This window comes from Agelaius tricolor, unplaced genomic scaffold, assembly GCF_023055355.1.
Source record: "Agelaius tricolor isolate 1412-34295 unplaced genomic scaffold, bAgeTri1.0.p SCAF_42, whole genome shotgun sequence".
In the NCBI taxonomy this organism is placed as follows: Eukaryota; Metazoa; Chordata; class Aves; order Passeriformes; family Icteridae; genus Agelaius; species Agelaius tricolor.
Genome location: NW_027269302.1, coordinates 1557666 through 1572227, shown reverse-complemented (window position 1 = coordinate 1572227; position 14562 = coordinate 1557666). Strand labels below are relative to the sequence as shown.

The 14562-nt window shown below is 56.4% G+C and overlaps 1 protein-coding gene and 1 pseudogene across 1 annotated transcript; both read right to left on the bottom strand.

The window, feature by feature from the left end:
* Positions 1-2805: 2805 nt before the first annotated feature.
* On the bottom strand, positions 2806-4093 carry LOC139603947 (serine/threonine-protein kinase pim-1-like; annotated as a pseudogene).
* A 3942-nt stretch (positions 4094-8035) lies between these two features.
* LOC139603884 (zinc finger protein 391-like) lies at positions 8036-10054 on the bottom strand. The gene has a single exon (XM_071454889.1). The coding sequence runs from the start codon at positions 9633-9635 to the stop codon at positions 8514-8516; it is 1122 nt and encodes a 373-aa protein (XP_071310990.1). The 5' UTR covers positions 9636-10054; the 3' UTR covers positions 8036-8513.
* Positions 10055-14562: the final 4508 nt, after the last annotated feature.

Below are 14562 nucleotides of genomic sequence, written 5' to 3'. Positions count from 1 at the left end.
CGATTTGAAGGAGTTTGGAAGGAGCTAGAGAGCGGACCTCTGAGTTTTTCAGATGATGCCTTTGCTTTTTCTTCTCTTCTCCATAGACAGGAAGGGTGAGTTGGGCTCCCATCTGCACCGCATGGCTCACAGGGCCGCAAGACTTGTAGTTACAAGAGCTTTGAAGGATTTCTTGGTCAAGAAGACACGGCCAACAAGGATATTTATGTTTTGGAGCCAATCCTTCAAGATTTCGTCTTACGGACTCATGCTCTCGGGGTCTCTGGCTGGTCAGAGTGAGCCCGAGATAAGTTCCAAAGTCTCTTTTCCCAGCCCGGCGCTCGAAGAAGGAGTCAGAGCTCTTCATTTCTGGCTCTCAAGGTTGTTTCTTGGATCTTATCTATAAAATTCTTTCTCCTGTCCTGCCTAGGTCCGCTCAGCAACACAGTCTAAGGCACTCTGCCTGCCCCAGGGCAGCGTTATCTTTTTATCCTAAAAACTACCTGTACGATATTTACAATGACTTTCCAATACCTATCACCTATGTTAGACAGTGAGCTTCTACTCTAAACCAAACTGAAAGTGCCACCATCACAGCAGAAGATGGAGGCCAAGAAGAAGGAGAAAGGATGGACAAGCCCAGATTCCTCCATCTTGCCCCTTGAAGCCCCATTCTAGAAACCCCCAAAAATCTATTTTCCACCCTGGGATAAATTCACTATCATTCTACTTAAAGTGTCATGGCTCACAAATCTTCATATAAGCTTGTTTTTTCCAAGGGCTAAATCAAAGGCACAGGGGTCTTGGGCTCTGTGCCAGGGTCTCTGAGCCCCCTGGGCAGGGGCTCGAGTCCTCCAGGGCAGCCAGAGGAATTTCCTGGGTTCTGACAAGCAGCCCTGTTGTAGTCCCTGCGTACAAGAGTTTACTTGATCCCTTTGATGCCAGAGAGCACCAAGAACTTGAACCTTACTGGAGTCCAGCACTGCCTGCCTGTCATGGAGAAGAGGGAAAAGATGAAGAACCTGGGCGGTGGTTGAGCCAAATTGGCATTTTTCCATTTCTGAGTTCCTCCCCGCTTTTGCAGCAGGGCAACAACCCCATCACTGCAAAGCACTTCCTTTTGCAAGGCACACACTGACCTTGGTGGAAGCTCAGGGCTCTTGAAGGGGCTGCTGCAGTTGGCAACAGGAGCTGTTGATGAATTTTTCACGTTGCTTAACCCCCCCCTGCCAAATGCCATCAAGCGGTTGAGGAAGGACAAAAAAGATTACCCTGGAGGAAGGGAGGCCAAGAGCTTGGAAAAGGAGGAAAGAAACGCTCCGATGATGACAATGACAAAAAACCCCAATTTATTTTTAACAGCAAATGAACACCAGCCACCCTCCAGCCCTCCCAGCCTGGCAGGCCGAGCGGTGCCATTCCCATGGCATGAGGTGCTGGCAGCCTGCTGAGAGAAACCAGAGAGCCACGGTCAGTGGCAGCAGGCTCCTGTCCCCCTGTCCCGCCAGGGCCTGTGCCCAGGCCAGGCTGCTGGCTCTGCTCAGAGCCCAAACCTCCCAACCCATTCTCTGTTTTTAGAGAAGGGCAGCGGGGCAGGCCACGTTCCACCTCCTCTGCTTAATCCCGGCACAGCAACCTCCTCAGCAGCTGCAAGAGCGGGATGCCCGTGTGCCCGCTGCCGCCTGCCCAGAGCCCTTCTGCCAGCCGAGCTTTGGAGCCGGGTGCCCACCTCTGCAGAGCTGCTGCCAGGAGAGGAGCCGATCCCAAACCAGGTCCTCGTCCTTCTGGAAGGGGCTGTCCCTGCAGACCGTGGCCCCTGGGGCAGCGCTGGCACTGGACGCGCTCCACGGACGCTGCAGGTGCTTCCCCGTCCGGTCCGGGCACCAGGTGTAATCCTCCTGGGAAAAACAAAGAACAATTGCATGAAAGTCAATTCAAAACAAGACCTGGAAACAAGAAAAAGCACAAAGCCTGTCACCGTTTCATGGGCCTGAGGAGGGTCTGACCACTCCATGTGAGAATTAAACCTGTCCACGGGTGGGGAAAATCCCCACCTTTCCCACCCGTAAACGCACCCCTTCCTCAAGGGCGTGCAGAGCAGACCAGCTGGGGCACGGCTTCGGAACCCGTCCCCCTCTGCCGCCCCCATCCACATGGATGGATGCTTTTGTCAGGCTGGCTGCCCCCGCCTCAGCCCGTGCCAGGCTGGCTGGCAGAAGCTGTCAGCAAGGCCAGGAGCCAGCTCCCCTTCCACAACATCCATCCCCTGTCCTGCCAAAAAGTAGCTCGGCGGCCGGAGGGAAAATTAATATTCCCCAGCGCCGCCGAGCGGGGAACCTCCGGCGCGTGGCCAGGCCGAGCCCTGCCGTGCCTGGGAGCACCAGCATCCCCCCGCCCCTGCGCCGGCTGGGGACTCATCTTGATTCCATCGGGGCGCAGAGCGTGTCCTCCAGGCAGGGGCCGCAGCCAAAGCCAATCGGCTCTGCCCCGCCAGCGGCCAGCTCCAGGATGGTGTTCCCAGCTCCACGTCGTGCTCCAGAAGAACAGGCCAGCTGTGCCTCGGCTTGCGGGGACATCACGATGCCATTGAGCTGCAGGGGGATGTTTCCCCTGTCCCAGTCCGTGGCACCTTCACCGCACTGCCACCACTTCTCCAATGGGACGGGCAGCACGGAGCCGCTCCCTCCACAGCTCGTGGGGACCAGCGGAAGCAGCATCTCCTCGGCTGCGCTCTCTCCTCCGCGCCGCGGCCACAGGGAAACGCTCCAGGGTTTTCTTCCAGCACCACGCGACGCGTGCCGCTGCTGCTTGCTGGCCTCCTGGATCCTACTGAGCACAGGGAGGCATCTCTGCTGTCTCCTGGGCCAGGCAGGGCTCCTGCAGCCAAGAATGCTCAAAAAGGTCCTCCAGTGCTGGCCTGTCTGTGGGCTCCATGCATAAACACCACCTGATGAGGTGCTGGCACTCTGCGGAGAGAAACCAGAATCCACCGCTCAGCGGGACAAGGCTCCTGTCCGTGCTCTCCCACATTCCACAGCGCCCAGGCCACACCAGGAGTGCTCAGAGCTGCATCCAAAAGCTTCCTATCGATCCTCTCTTGCAGAGGACACCAGCACAGAGGCACAGGTGCCACCTCCTCCAGCTAAGCCCAGGAGATCCACCTCCTCACCAGCTGCAAGAGCAGGACGCTTATGTGCCAGCCGCCCCTCCCAACCCCGTTTGTTCTTCCCCTCGTGCCTTGAAGGCGCATCCCCACCTTGAGACACCCGGGACAGGAAGAAGAGCTGGCCCCAGACGATGTCCTCGTTGCTGTGGAAAGGAAGGTGCCCTCAGAGCAGCTCATAGAGCAGGATGCCCAGGGACCAGATGGTGGCTGGCTGGCCATGGTAGCAGCCAAAGAGGATCCACTCCGGTGGGCTGTACTCCAGCGTTCCTATGGGACACGGGCGCAGCTCATCAGGCCCATGCTGCTCCCTCCCTCCCAGCCAGCTCCCGTTCCACAACAGCCAGGCCCTGCCCTGCCAAAAAGCAACTTGGCTGCAGCTGGCTGAAGATGGATTCCCCCTCCTTCCTTCCCTCCTTCTTTTCCTCCCTCTTCCCCCTCTGCCAGCCAAGGGGGGAACTCCGCTGCCCGGCTGGGCCCCGGCTTGGGCTCACCTGACATCCGGGTGTAGAACGTGTCCTGGAGGATCGTGCCGCAGCCGAAGTCGATGAGCTTTGCCTCGCCTGTGGCCAGGTCGACGAGGACGTTCTCGGCCTTGATGTGGGGGTGCAGGACGCCGCGGCTGCTGCAGTGCCCCATGGCCTCCAGCACCTGGCGGAACAGCCCCCGCGCCACGGGCTCCGTCAGGAACCGCCGCTCGTGCAGGAAGTACCAGAGGTGCTGACAGCGCTGCGGACGCTCCATGAGCAGCGCGAAGCCCTCGGGCACCTCGAACCAGTCCAGGAGCCGCACGACGCCGGGGAAGCCAGGCCGCGACACCATCCACAGCAGCGCCAGCTCCAGGGGCACAAGGGCGCCCTTGCGCTGCGGGGGGACCGCGATGCCGTCAGCGGGGCCGAAGCTGCGCCGCGCCTCGGGCAGCCCCTGCCCGGCCCCGCCGCGGCTCGCCATGGCCCGGCCCGGGGCGCTGCGCGGCCCCCGCTCACTCCACGCTCGCTGCCCTCGCAGCGTTCCGGCTGCCGCCCTGCCGGGCCTCGCCTCAGCCCCGCCCGGCACGCCCCGCCGGCTCCTCCCGCTGGCCCCGCTCACTCCCCAGCCGCGCCCACTCCGAGATGCGCTCCCGGACACTCGCTTGATGGCCGCCTGCGAGCTAAGGCCAGCGGCGGGCTGAGCTCATCGCCCGCCGCCCGCCGCCGCCCCCCGAGCCGGCCCCGTCTCTTCCCGGGGCGCCATCGGCGAGGCGGGGACCGGAGTAAACGCTGCCGCAGCCGCCGCTGCCCAGCAGCGGGCCCTGCCGCTAGAGCTGCTCTAGGGGAGGCCTCTCCGCCTGTGCGGGCGGCACCGCGCTGCCGCTCTTCTGCCCGGGGCACCCGCCCGCGCGGCGCGCTGCTGCTTGCCGAGCTGCGGGGCAGCTGCCGGCCACGCTGTCGGCCACGGGGCGGGAGCCGGGCGGCAGCGGGGCAGCAGGGGCTTTGTTCGGAGCCGGGCCCTCGGCCGGGGCTGGGCCAGAGCCCACGCCAGGCGCAGCCAAAAGCCCGCGCTGCTCCGCCAGCACCAGAGCGAGCGGCTCTTCCAGCGGCGCCACAGCCAGGACGGAGAGAGCCCGGCCGAGGCGGAACCACGGCGGGCCGGGCAGGGGCGGGCACGGGGCGGCCCCGCCGAGGGGCGCCTTGCGGGGCACAGCATCAGCCGGGCTGGGAGAGGCGGAACACGGACGGGACAGGACGGAACGGGACGGGAGTAGAGTGAGTGTGAGAGGGAGAAGGGGATGGGGAGTGAGTGAAAAGTCGAGTGGAAAACCGATCAGGAGAATGCTGCTGCTGCTTCTGCTGCTGCTGCTGCTGCGGAGCCGCCGGAGCTCGCGGCCGTTCCTCCGTTGCCCCCGCGAACCCAACGGAGGAGCCGCCGCGCGCCCCAAGGAACGAAAGAGAGAAACAAACAAATCACATCCCAAAGTCATTCCTATTAGAGAAGTAACCAAAGAAAACAATGTAGCAATAACGAAGACTGTTGGCTTCTGGCTTCTTTCTTCTTTGCATGAGACCAAGCTTTTCATGGGGAACAATTGCCTCTTCTGACAATTTTGCCAGAGTGGACTGGAGCAGAGCATTTACTTTTCAAGTAGAAAAGGGAAATCGTGTCAGTAATGTCATCTCTTTTCATCCTCTGTTGACACAGTTGCAGGCTGCCAAAAGACATGGTCTGTAGTGTGGAACATGGGGCCAAGTTTCTTTTTCTGCCAGAGGATGAGGAGGGGCAGTATCCCAGAATCATGGAGTCGTGGCATGGTTTGGCTTGGAAGGGATCTGGAAAATCCCATGGCTGCAACCCCCCTGCTGTGGCTGGGGACCCCTTGCACTGGACCGGCTTGTCTAGAGCTCCATGCAGCCTGGCCTTGAACACTGTCAGGGACGGGACATGCCCACCTTCTCTGGGCAACCTGTTCCAGGAGAGTCTTTTTTCTGAATCCCTTACCTAAACCTAATCTCTCTCCATTTGGATCCATGCTTCCTTGTCCTGTCCTTGCCTGCCCTCGTACAAAGTCCCTGTCCAGCTTTCTTGTGTGTTGCCCTCAGGTACTGGAAGGCCACAGCTGGATCAAGGCTGGGTCTCTTTCCCAGGCTGAAGAAGCTGAGCTGTGTCAGCCTTTCCTTGCAGGAGAGGAGCTGCAGCCCCGGCACCATCTGGGTGTCCCTGCTGGGCCCCTGCTGCAGCGTGTCCACGTCCTTGCCGTCCGTGCCGGGGAGCCCGGCAGAGGCGGAGGCAGCGCTGCAGGTGCAGGGTCAGCGGCGGGGAGGAGACCCGGCCCTGGCAGCGGCTCCGGGAGCAGCGATCGGCGCTGGGCCGCCCGCACTGCAGAGAGCCGGGGCCCTTGTGCCGGCCCTTGTGCCCAGGGCGCCTTTCCCCGCCGCCCGCCCGCCCGCCCGCTCGGGGGAAATGCCCCCTGTGCCGCCCCTCAGGGCCGCCCCTCGCCGCTGCCCCGGGCGCTCCCGGCGCCGCCTGGAGGGGCCCAGGCCTCGGCCTCACCCTGCTCAGCCCGAGGCCTGGAAAAGCAGATTCAAACACCCACCCAGAAAGTGCCCCAGGATGCCAAGGTCAATCTTTTGTCACCAGCACGGCTTTGCTATCAGAGTCTGGACGGGAGTAGAAAATCACCAGGGGAAAAGAGCATGAACAAGTTCTGCCTTGGCACTACCTCAAGCTGTGGGGTACCAGTTGTTGGTTTCACTGGCTCTGGATTGAAGGCACTTGAGACAGTAATTCATGTTCAGACTCAAGTGTTTATTATTTCTTATCAGTAAAACAGCCTCATTACTGGGAGTTCAGCAGCTTTTCATTAGAAGGCACAAAATGGCCAACAATCTCTTGTTCCAAGGTCTTTTAAGACTAAACTATCCAATTAGGAACTGACACCTAGATTATTTTCCCTTTAAACCCAATAACTGATCCCAAAGAGCCTGCAATGTGGAATTTCTGCCCAAATACAAAAAGCCACCCAAACTCATGAAGAAGAAACCCAGGACGAAACACTGTGCCCTCCATTTTGCTTCCATCCACAACATACTAAAAATCCCAAAACCTAAACTTCTCAGAGTCAGAATAGACCAAAGCCCAAAAACTGGAGGTGATAAGAATGGACTAAAACCACAACCAAGGAATCTGCATCGCCCTGAAATACCTTTCCCCTTACATCAGCCTGGTGCATATTCATAGAGCCTCATGCATATCCATAAACTACTTTACATATTCCAAGAATGATTTTACATGGCCCCTCCCTGGGTCTGCCTTTTCAGAGCATGTGTGTTTCTTGGCTGTGGTTTTGGCTCCTTCTCTTTATCGCCTCCAGGTTTTGGGCCTTGTTGCACTCTGCCTTCAGACGGGGAGTGCTGATAGTTGGCAGATCTGTACAGGTGTCCTCATCCCATGTGCATTGGATGTTATCCCATTCAAGCAGGCAGTTTAACACAAGCAGCTATTTCACTGAGCTTAATTAACAACAGAAATAAAAACTATAGAACAAAGTTACTTTAAAAAACATTCCCAGCCCATATTTGATCCCAGTCTGTGTGGTCCTGATCCATATGGTCCCAGTCCCTGGGATCCCAGTCCATACAGTCCCAGTCCATATTTGATCCCATTTCAGGCTATCCTTGTCTGGAGGGTTCTGACCCACAGGATCCCAGTCCATTTTTGATCCCAGCCCATATTTGATCCCAGTCCGTATTTCATCCCAGCCTATATTTGACCCCAGTCTGTGGGGTCCTGCACACACTCCCAGGGTCTGGAATTCCAGTTCCCAGCCAGGAAAAAATGTTCCTGCCCTTGAACTTCCTTCCTATCCCCTCAACAAATTGCAATAAAATTATAAACAAAGAAATAATAATTGAAATTAAATAAATTATAATAAAAAAAAATCTCAACTCTTCTTTACAATACTCTAACTATGATTAAACTCAAACCAAAAATAACTATTACTATAATATTACCAATGCATATAAATAAACAAATTATATATCAAGAAATACCTTTTGAAAATTTTAACTCGATGACTAATGTACTTTAGATAAAAATATCTAAAGAAACTAACAAGCAATCTAACACCTCTTAGTTAAACAATTCATATTACAAATATACTAAACACAAAACCAAACACCACTATAATTTCTCAGACATTTCAACCAAACAATTAAACTTTAATAACATCCTTAAGTACTCTTGAAAAATTAAAATTGTTTTTAAAAAATTAATTGTGTGTGGGTGGTTTTATTGCAATATTGGCTTTTGGATTGTTTGGGATAGATGATTTTAAAAATGGGATTTTTATAGGAATTGAATCAGCTGAGAAGGTGGCACTCTGCAAACAGAACTGACTGAAAATGAACGGGACAGAAATCAGTAACTCTGAAAGTTTTATTTGCTATCAAATACATCCCACACAGCCAGGCCCACACAATCCCCATCCCATTGCTCCAAATTGGGATCCCACTTCTCCCAATCCCCTTCTAACCCCATCTCACCCTGGTGGCTGTGGAATGGAGAGTTTGGCATGGGATTGAGGTTTTTTGAGGAGGGAACAAGGAATTTGAGGTAGGATTGAGCCTTTTTGGGTTAAAATTCAGTTATTTTCAGTGGGATTTGAGTGGCTTTGAGGTGACAGATCCATCCCTCTTGGATTTTGGAGTAGAGAGAGAGGGAGAAGAGAAAAAAATTCAGGCCAAACCAACGGACAAGCAGCCAGGAGCGTTCCCAACATGGATCACAGGGAATGTGAGTGACCAGGGCTGTGCCCAAAGTGCCTCCTCCAGTGGGGGATGGAGCTGCAGCAGCGCACGAAGCTCTTCCCGCACTCGGGGCACTCGCAGGGCTTCCCTTACCGGTGCCTCCGTTGGTGTCGGGTCAAGTGAGAGCTGCAGGAGAAGCTCTTCCCACACTGGGGACACTCGTAGGGCCTCTCCCCTGTGTGGATGCGCCGGTGGGTGACGAGGGTGGAGTTGTGCTTGAATCCCTTCCCACAGTCGGGGCAGCAGAATGGCCTCTCCTCTCTGTGAATCCGATAGTGCAGGAGGAGCCTGGAGCTGGTCTGAAACCTCTTTCTGCATTTATCACACTCGTAGGGCCTCTCCCCTGTGTGGATGCGCCGGTGCTTGACAACGTCGGAGTTGTTCTTGAATCCCTTCCCACAGTCGGGGCATTGGAAGGGCCTCTCCTCTGTGTGACTCTGATAGTGCTGGAGAAGATGGGAGCCGGTCTGAAACCTCTTCCCACACTCGGAGCACTCATAGGGCCTCTCCCCTGTGTGGGTCCTCTGGTGCACGATCAGGTTGGAGCTCCGGCTGAAGCTCTTCCCACACTCCCCACACTCGTAGGGCCGTTCCCCAGTGTGGGTCCTCTGGTGCCTGATCAGGTGGGAGCTCCTCCTGAAGCTCTTCCCACACTCCCCACACTCATAGGGCCGTTCCCCAGTGTGGGTCCTCTGGTGCTTGATCAGGCTGGAGCTCTGGCTGAAGCTCTCCCCACACTCCCCACACTCGTAGGGCCGTTCCCCAGTGTGGATCCTCTCGTGCACGATCAGGTCGGAGTTCCACCTGAAGCTCTTCCCACACTCCACGCACGTGTGGGGCTTCTTCCCATCATGGAGCTGCTCATGGAGCACCAGCTCCGAGCTCTGGCTCCATCTCTGGCCGCCTTCCCGGCCCAGGCTGGCTCTTTCCCCCTCAGGTCCCCGCCATCTGCGTTTGCAGCCCCTCCTCGTGCGGCATCTCCGGGCCTTTTCCTCCCCGTTGGCTTCCTGCGCCGTGGAGCCGCTCAAAACGGCCTCTGCCACCAGGTTCTGCCGCGGGCATTTGTCCTCCCTGCTCTCCATGCTCAGCTCCTGCTCTGGGCGAGGAAGGACAAGGACAGCATGGGATTTGCCTCCGTGCCACAGGCAAGGGCAACGAGATCCCCCCAGGCCGTCTCTGGGGACGCACTGCCCCCTCTTGGCTCTCCCCATTTCGGGATGCCGGGGCTGTTTGGGCTCCCGGGCTCCCTTCTCCCCTCATTCTCTGCTCTGGGCTGCAGCGGCTCCAAGGAGTCCCCCCTGCCCCTCTCCAGGCTCTTGAGGCTCCCGCCAATGGCGGCGCTCCCCCCTCTCTGGCCTCCCCACTTTGGCCTCCTGGGGGACACAGGGCTCTGCTCCTCCAGGCTGCCTCTGCCGGCAGCCGCCACCGCCACCCCCCGATGTCCCCCCGAGGGGCCTTTTCCGCTCACCCTTGGACTTCTCCATTCTCCAAACATCCCCCCAAAAACCCAACCCAGGGACCCCCCGGGACATCCGGGCCTGGCTCCCCCTCCCCGCTCACCGGAGCCATGGGGGGGGCGATGATCCCACAGGTGGGGGCTGCGAATTCAGGCAGGGATCGAGACCGCGTGGCTCCCTCAGCTCAGCCTTGATCCGCCCTGGTCCCTCCTCTTCCTCTTCCTCCCGCTCCTCCTCTGTCCTATCTCCACCTCCTTCTCCTCCTCCCCCCTAACCCCGCCTCCTTCACTGCTCTTTCTCCTCCCGCTCCTCCTCTTCCATCCCCCCTCCTCCTCCTCCCCTGTCTTATCCCCACCTCCTGCTCCTCTTCCATCCCGCCCCTTCCATCCCTCCTCCATTTCCTCCTCCCCCCTTACCCGCCTCCTCCTCCCCCTCCATCCCTGCCCTTCCCTCCCTCCTCCTCCTCCCCCAGCAGCAGCCACACCCTCGGTGCCCCGTTCCCGCAGCCCTCGCAGCCCGCGGCAGCAGCGGCCATGGAGCCGGGCCAGGTCGGCATGGGCAGCGCGGGGCTCTCGGCTGCTCCCAGCCGCTGCGGGCGGGGGGAACCCGGCCCGGGCCAAAGGAGAGGCAAACTGGGCAAACTGGGGGCAGATCACAAAGCTAAGGATGCAGCAGAAAATGGAGCTGAAAGAGTTATGTTAATATTAACTCCAAACGAGGAAAAACTGGAAATTCCAAAGTTTAGGGAAGCCGAGAAAAAAGAATTAAACAAGATAGGAAATGAACAAGATAAATCTGGGAAATAGAAACTTCTACATGGAAGACAATTACTTAATAAAATGTGCTTACTAGGAAAAGATTAGAAGACGTGCATCAGAAACCCCACTGGCGTACTCAAGCTTTGTGTGATCATTTTTTAAGGAATTTTGGGTGCACTGGGATTTTTGGTGTAGCAAAGCAAGTCACTGAAAGATGCTTAATTTGCCAAAGGATAAATAAAAAGGTGATGAGAAAAACAACATTAGGAGGTCATGAGTTAGCTCGTCGACCATTTCAAAATATCCAAGCAGAAGTTTAGATTTGTTAGGTTCTGGATTTATTTGGAAAAAAAACCCATTTAATCTAGAAGAAAGAGAATATGCCATATGTTAGACAGGAGATTTTAGGGGAATAAAAATCTTTGAAGTATCAGAAACACCCGAGGAAAAAACCAAGAAAATAAAAAGGGGAAATGAAAGGGAGGGGAACAAGAGGAAAAGTCAGAAAGAGAGTGGGATCCTCTGCAGCTCTTGCCCCCTCGGTTGGCGGCCGAGGCGCCTGTCCCGGGTCCCGGCTCGCTGCCCGCCTCAGCTCCGCCTGCCCCGGTTTCCATCCCAGGTGCGGGCTCACTGCCCAGGGCAGCTCCACCTGCCCCGGCGCTGGCGGTGAATTTGTGTGCCCTGGCCCCACTGCCCGGCCCGCGGCCGCTCTGCCGGCCATGCTGGGCAAGATGGGGTTGCTCTGTCCTGCCGCGTGGGCCGAGGTCACCGCGCCGACCGCACCGAGGGCGGGTCCCAGCCATCCCATCCCCGGCTGCCCTGCCCGTGCCAGCTGCGCTGGGCAGCGCCGCTGCTGCTGCCGGGGTCTCCCACCTGCCTTTTCTCTGCCGGGAGCTGCCGGATCAGCCGCCATAAGCCATGTGGGGGCTGCCCACGCTCCGGCTCGGCCTCCACGGGAAGATCCCCCTCTGGCGATTCCGGCAGCAGACCCTGCCCACACTCCGACCGAGCCTCGGCGGGATATCCTCCCCTGACCCCTCCTGCTCTGAGTTACGTCCCCTTGGTAACCACAGCTCCGGCTGTTCAGGGAAAATCCCTCTCTCTACAGGAAGCACCTTATCGAAACACTAGGAGCTCAGTTAAAAGGCAGCCCTCTCCAAATTCTTTCTCAAAACACGGGAGAAAGGCTATAGAAGGTAAAAAAGTGAAAGAGTTAGGTGAAGGGATTGCTCTATTGCCGTTAAGAGAGGTTCCCATGGCAGGGATGCGCTGCCCCGCCCCGCGGGAGCCACCGGCGCCCCTGCCGGCCGTGCCCGGAACTGCACCCAAGGGGAAAGCGCCGCAGCCGAAAGGCCGGGACCGGCTCCGGGCTCTGTTTGTTGTCACTGCCGGAGCTGTTGATACACACTACTATTATTATATTATACACACTAGTAAAGAACCGTTATTCCTAATCTCATATCTTTGCCTGAGAGCCCCTTGATTTCACTATCCTAAAAATTAAGAGGGAGGGGGTTTGCATTCTCCATTCCAAGAGAGGCTTTTTCTGCCTTCCCAAGCAGACGCCTGTCTTGTAAAGCAAGACAAGCACCCACAGGCACTGAGGGGGGCTGCAGGAGGGGCAGAAGAAGGCCCTGCAGCACTTGGGCACAAAGGCCCAGCAGGTGAATGCAAGAAGGGAGCAGCAAAAGGCCAAGCTGAAGGCAAAGGCCAGGGCAGAGCTCCTACAGCCCCTGAGGGATCAGCCCCAGGGCCCAAGGGGGCCCCAGCACCCAGGGCACGGCTCGGCCACAAGCACCCGGCAGAGGCATTGCCCTCCTCGGCAGGGCACAGCCCACCCAAACAGCCCCTGGCAAGGAATCAGGGCTCCGGCTGCAGGGCACAAGGACACTGCAAGCAGAGACAGCAGCACCCTCAGGACCAGCAAGTCCAGCCCGTGATGGACATGGATTGGCAGGGCTGACACAGCTCCCATCACACCAGGGACCCTCCACACTGGAGCCCTTGAGAACATTCAGGTGGGTCTGCATTGAGAGGAGGCATTTTCTGATGGACACAGGGGCCACTCAATCTGCTCTGAATCTTAGACCTAAAGGGGAAAATAGTAAAGGAATATTTTAATTTTTAAGGGAATGAGTGGGAAAGATGAGCAGGTATGATTTGTTCAACCACTATTAGAAGCTGTGGGGGATAGGTTTGAAATAAATGAATTTCTTTTTCTTCCTCCTGTGATTGTAATTAACTAGGAAGGAGGTTGAGAGCTGGATTTTAATACTGTAAAAAGGGACACAGAGGCTAGTTCTGTTGTACCTCTGTGTCAAAAGTCTGACAAGGCCTATGCTGAAGTGAACCCAGAAGTGTGGGCAGCCCCAGGGAAATACAGAAAATTAGATATGGAGCCTCTACAAATTAAAGCAACCAGGACAAGCACTACCCTGTTCCAAGAGAGGGAAGGAAGGGCTCACAGCCTGGTATTGAGTCCCTGTTAAAGGCAGGGCTTTTGGAGCCAAGGGTGTCTCCCTACAACACTCCTATCTTGCCAGTCAACAAACTGGATGCATGGACACAAGGAGGAAACACAGAATTTTCAAGTGTTAAAATTAAGATTAACTGAGGCGAGTGGCCTGGGCCTTCCAGACAGGGAAAAAGAATTTGAATTATAGGTGGACGTTAAACAGGGTCTTGCCAAAGGAATTCTTGTGCTAAAATGTTTAACCCAGTGGCCAGAGAGCAGCCTCATTTTCTGCAGAATTGTGCAGCCACAGCTTCCGTGGGAGCAGAGGCTGAAAACTGATGACAACAGGAGGATCTCCTAGAGTTCAAGTCTGGCATCAAGTTAAAGCTTTGACAACCAAAAGAGCCTCTAAATGGATGAGCAGGGCTCGGTGATTACAGTATGAAACTTGTTCAGTGGCACAGGAGGATTCAGAACTGAGGACAGGGCAAGGGTTTAACCCAGCCTCCTGTTTGAACAGCCTGGAGAGGGGCTGGCAAGGAACCCAGGACTGCACTCAAGGGACAGAGCTCCCGAGCCAGGCTGGGAGAGATTGATGGGACATTCCCTGGCCTGAGGGAGACAATGTGTTTGTGGATGGCTCTGCAAGGGCAGCAGGAGGGAAAAGAGCTACAAGACAGGCTGTTATTAAGGAAGGGGAATCAGACAAAGCGCAGGTCACCGGCCCATGCTCAGCTCAACCCGCGGAGCTGTGGGTGCTTGTAAGAGCCTGGCACTGAAATGCCCTGAGCAGGAAGGCTTCAAAATCTTCTGCTGACACCATGGCACCTAACAGGGGGGCACTGGATCACTTATTAACCTATTTCTAAAAGAAATAATTCAAAGATAATGGATTGTGGAAGCAATAGATTCAGATGGGGAACTCATTTTACAGGAAAGACCCTTCAGGGGGTTATGGCAGCTTTAGGAATACAATGGGACCTCCATAACCCCTGGCAAGCCCAGAGCTCGGGTTGGGTAGAAAGAATGAATGGGGAAATAAAGAAACACCTTTGGAAGCCGGAGATGGAAACCAAGATGCCATGGGTACAGCTTTTGCCATTGGCTTTGGCAAGAAAAAGAGCCAGACCCAAGGCAGATATTCAATTATCTCCCTTGGAATTCATGTCTGGAATTCCTTACCTGGGCAATTCTCCACCTAGTGCAGGGTGGAAATAAGGGATGTAAATGTAAGGCAGGCTGTAGCCAGGATCCTGTCTCCTGTGAAATCTCTCCCACAGGAAGCTGGGCTGGCACAGAGCCTGCCCTGGGACTTTGCTGTTGCCAACACCCAGCCAGGCCATCGGCTCCTGCCTAAGGAGTGCAAAGCAGCACCACTGGTGGCCAAGGGGCCCACGCCAAGTGTCCCTGAGGCCAGAAACAGCCGCCAGCACAGCTGAGCACGGGGGGACCCCTCAGCCTGGCCTCA

Coding starts and splice junctions, on each gene's coding strand:
- LOC139603884 (XM_071454889.1), bottom strand. CDS start 9,635: ATGGGGAGAGCCAAGAGGGGGCAGTGCGTCCCCAGAGACGGCCTGGGG.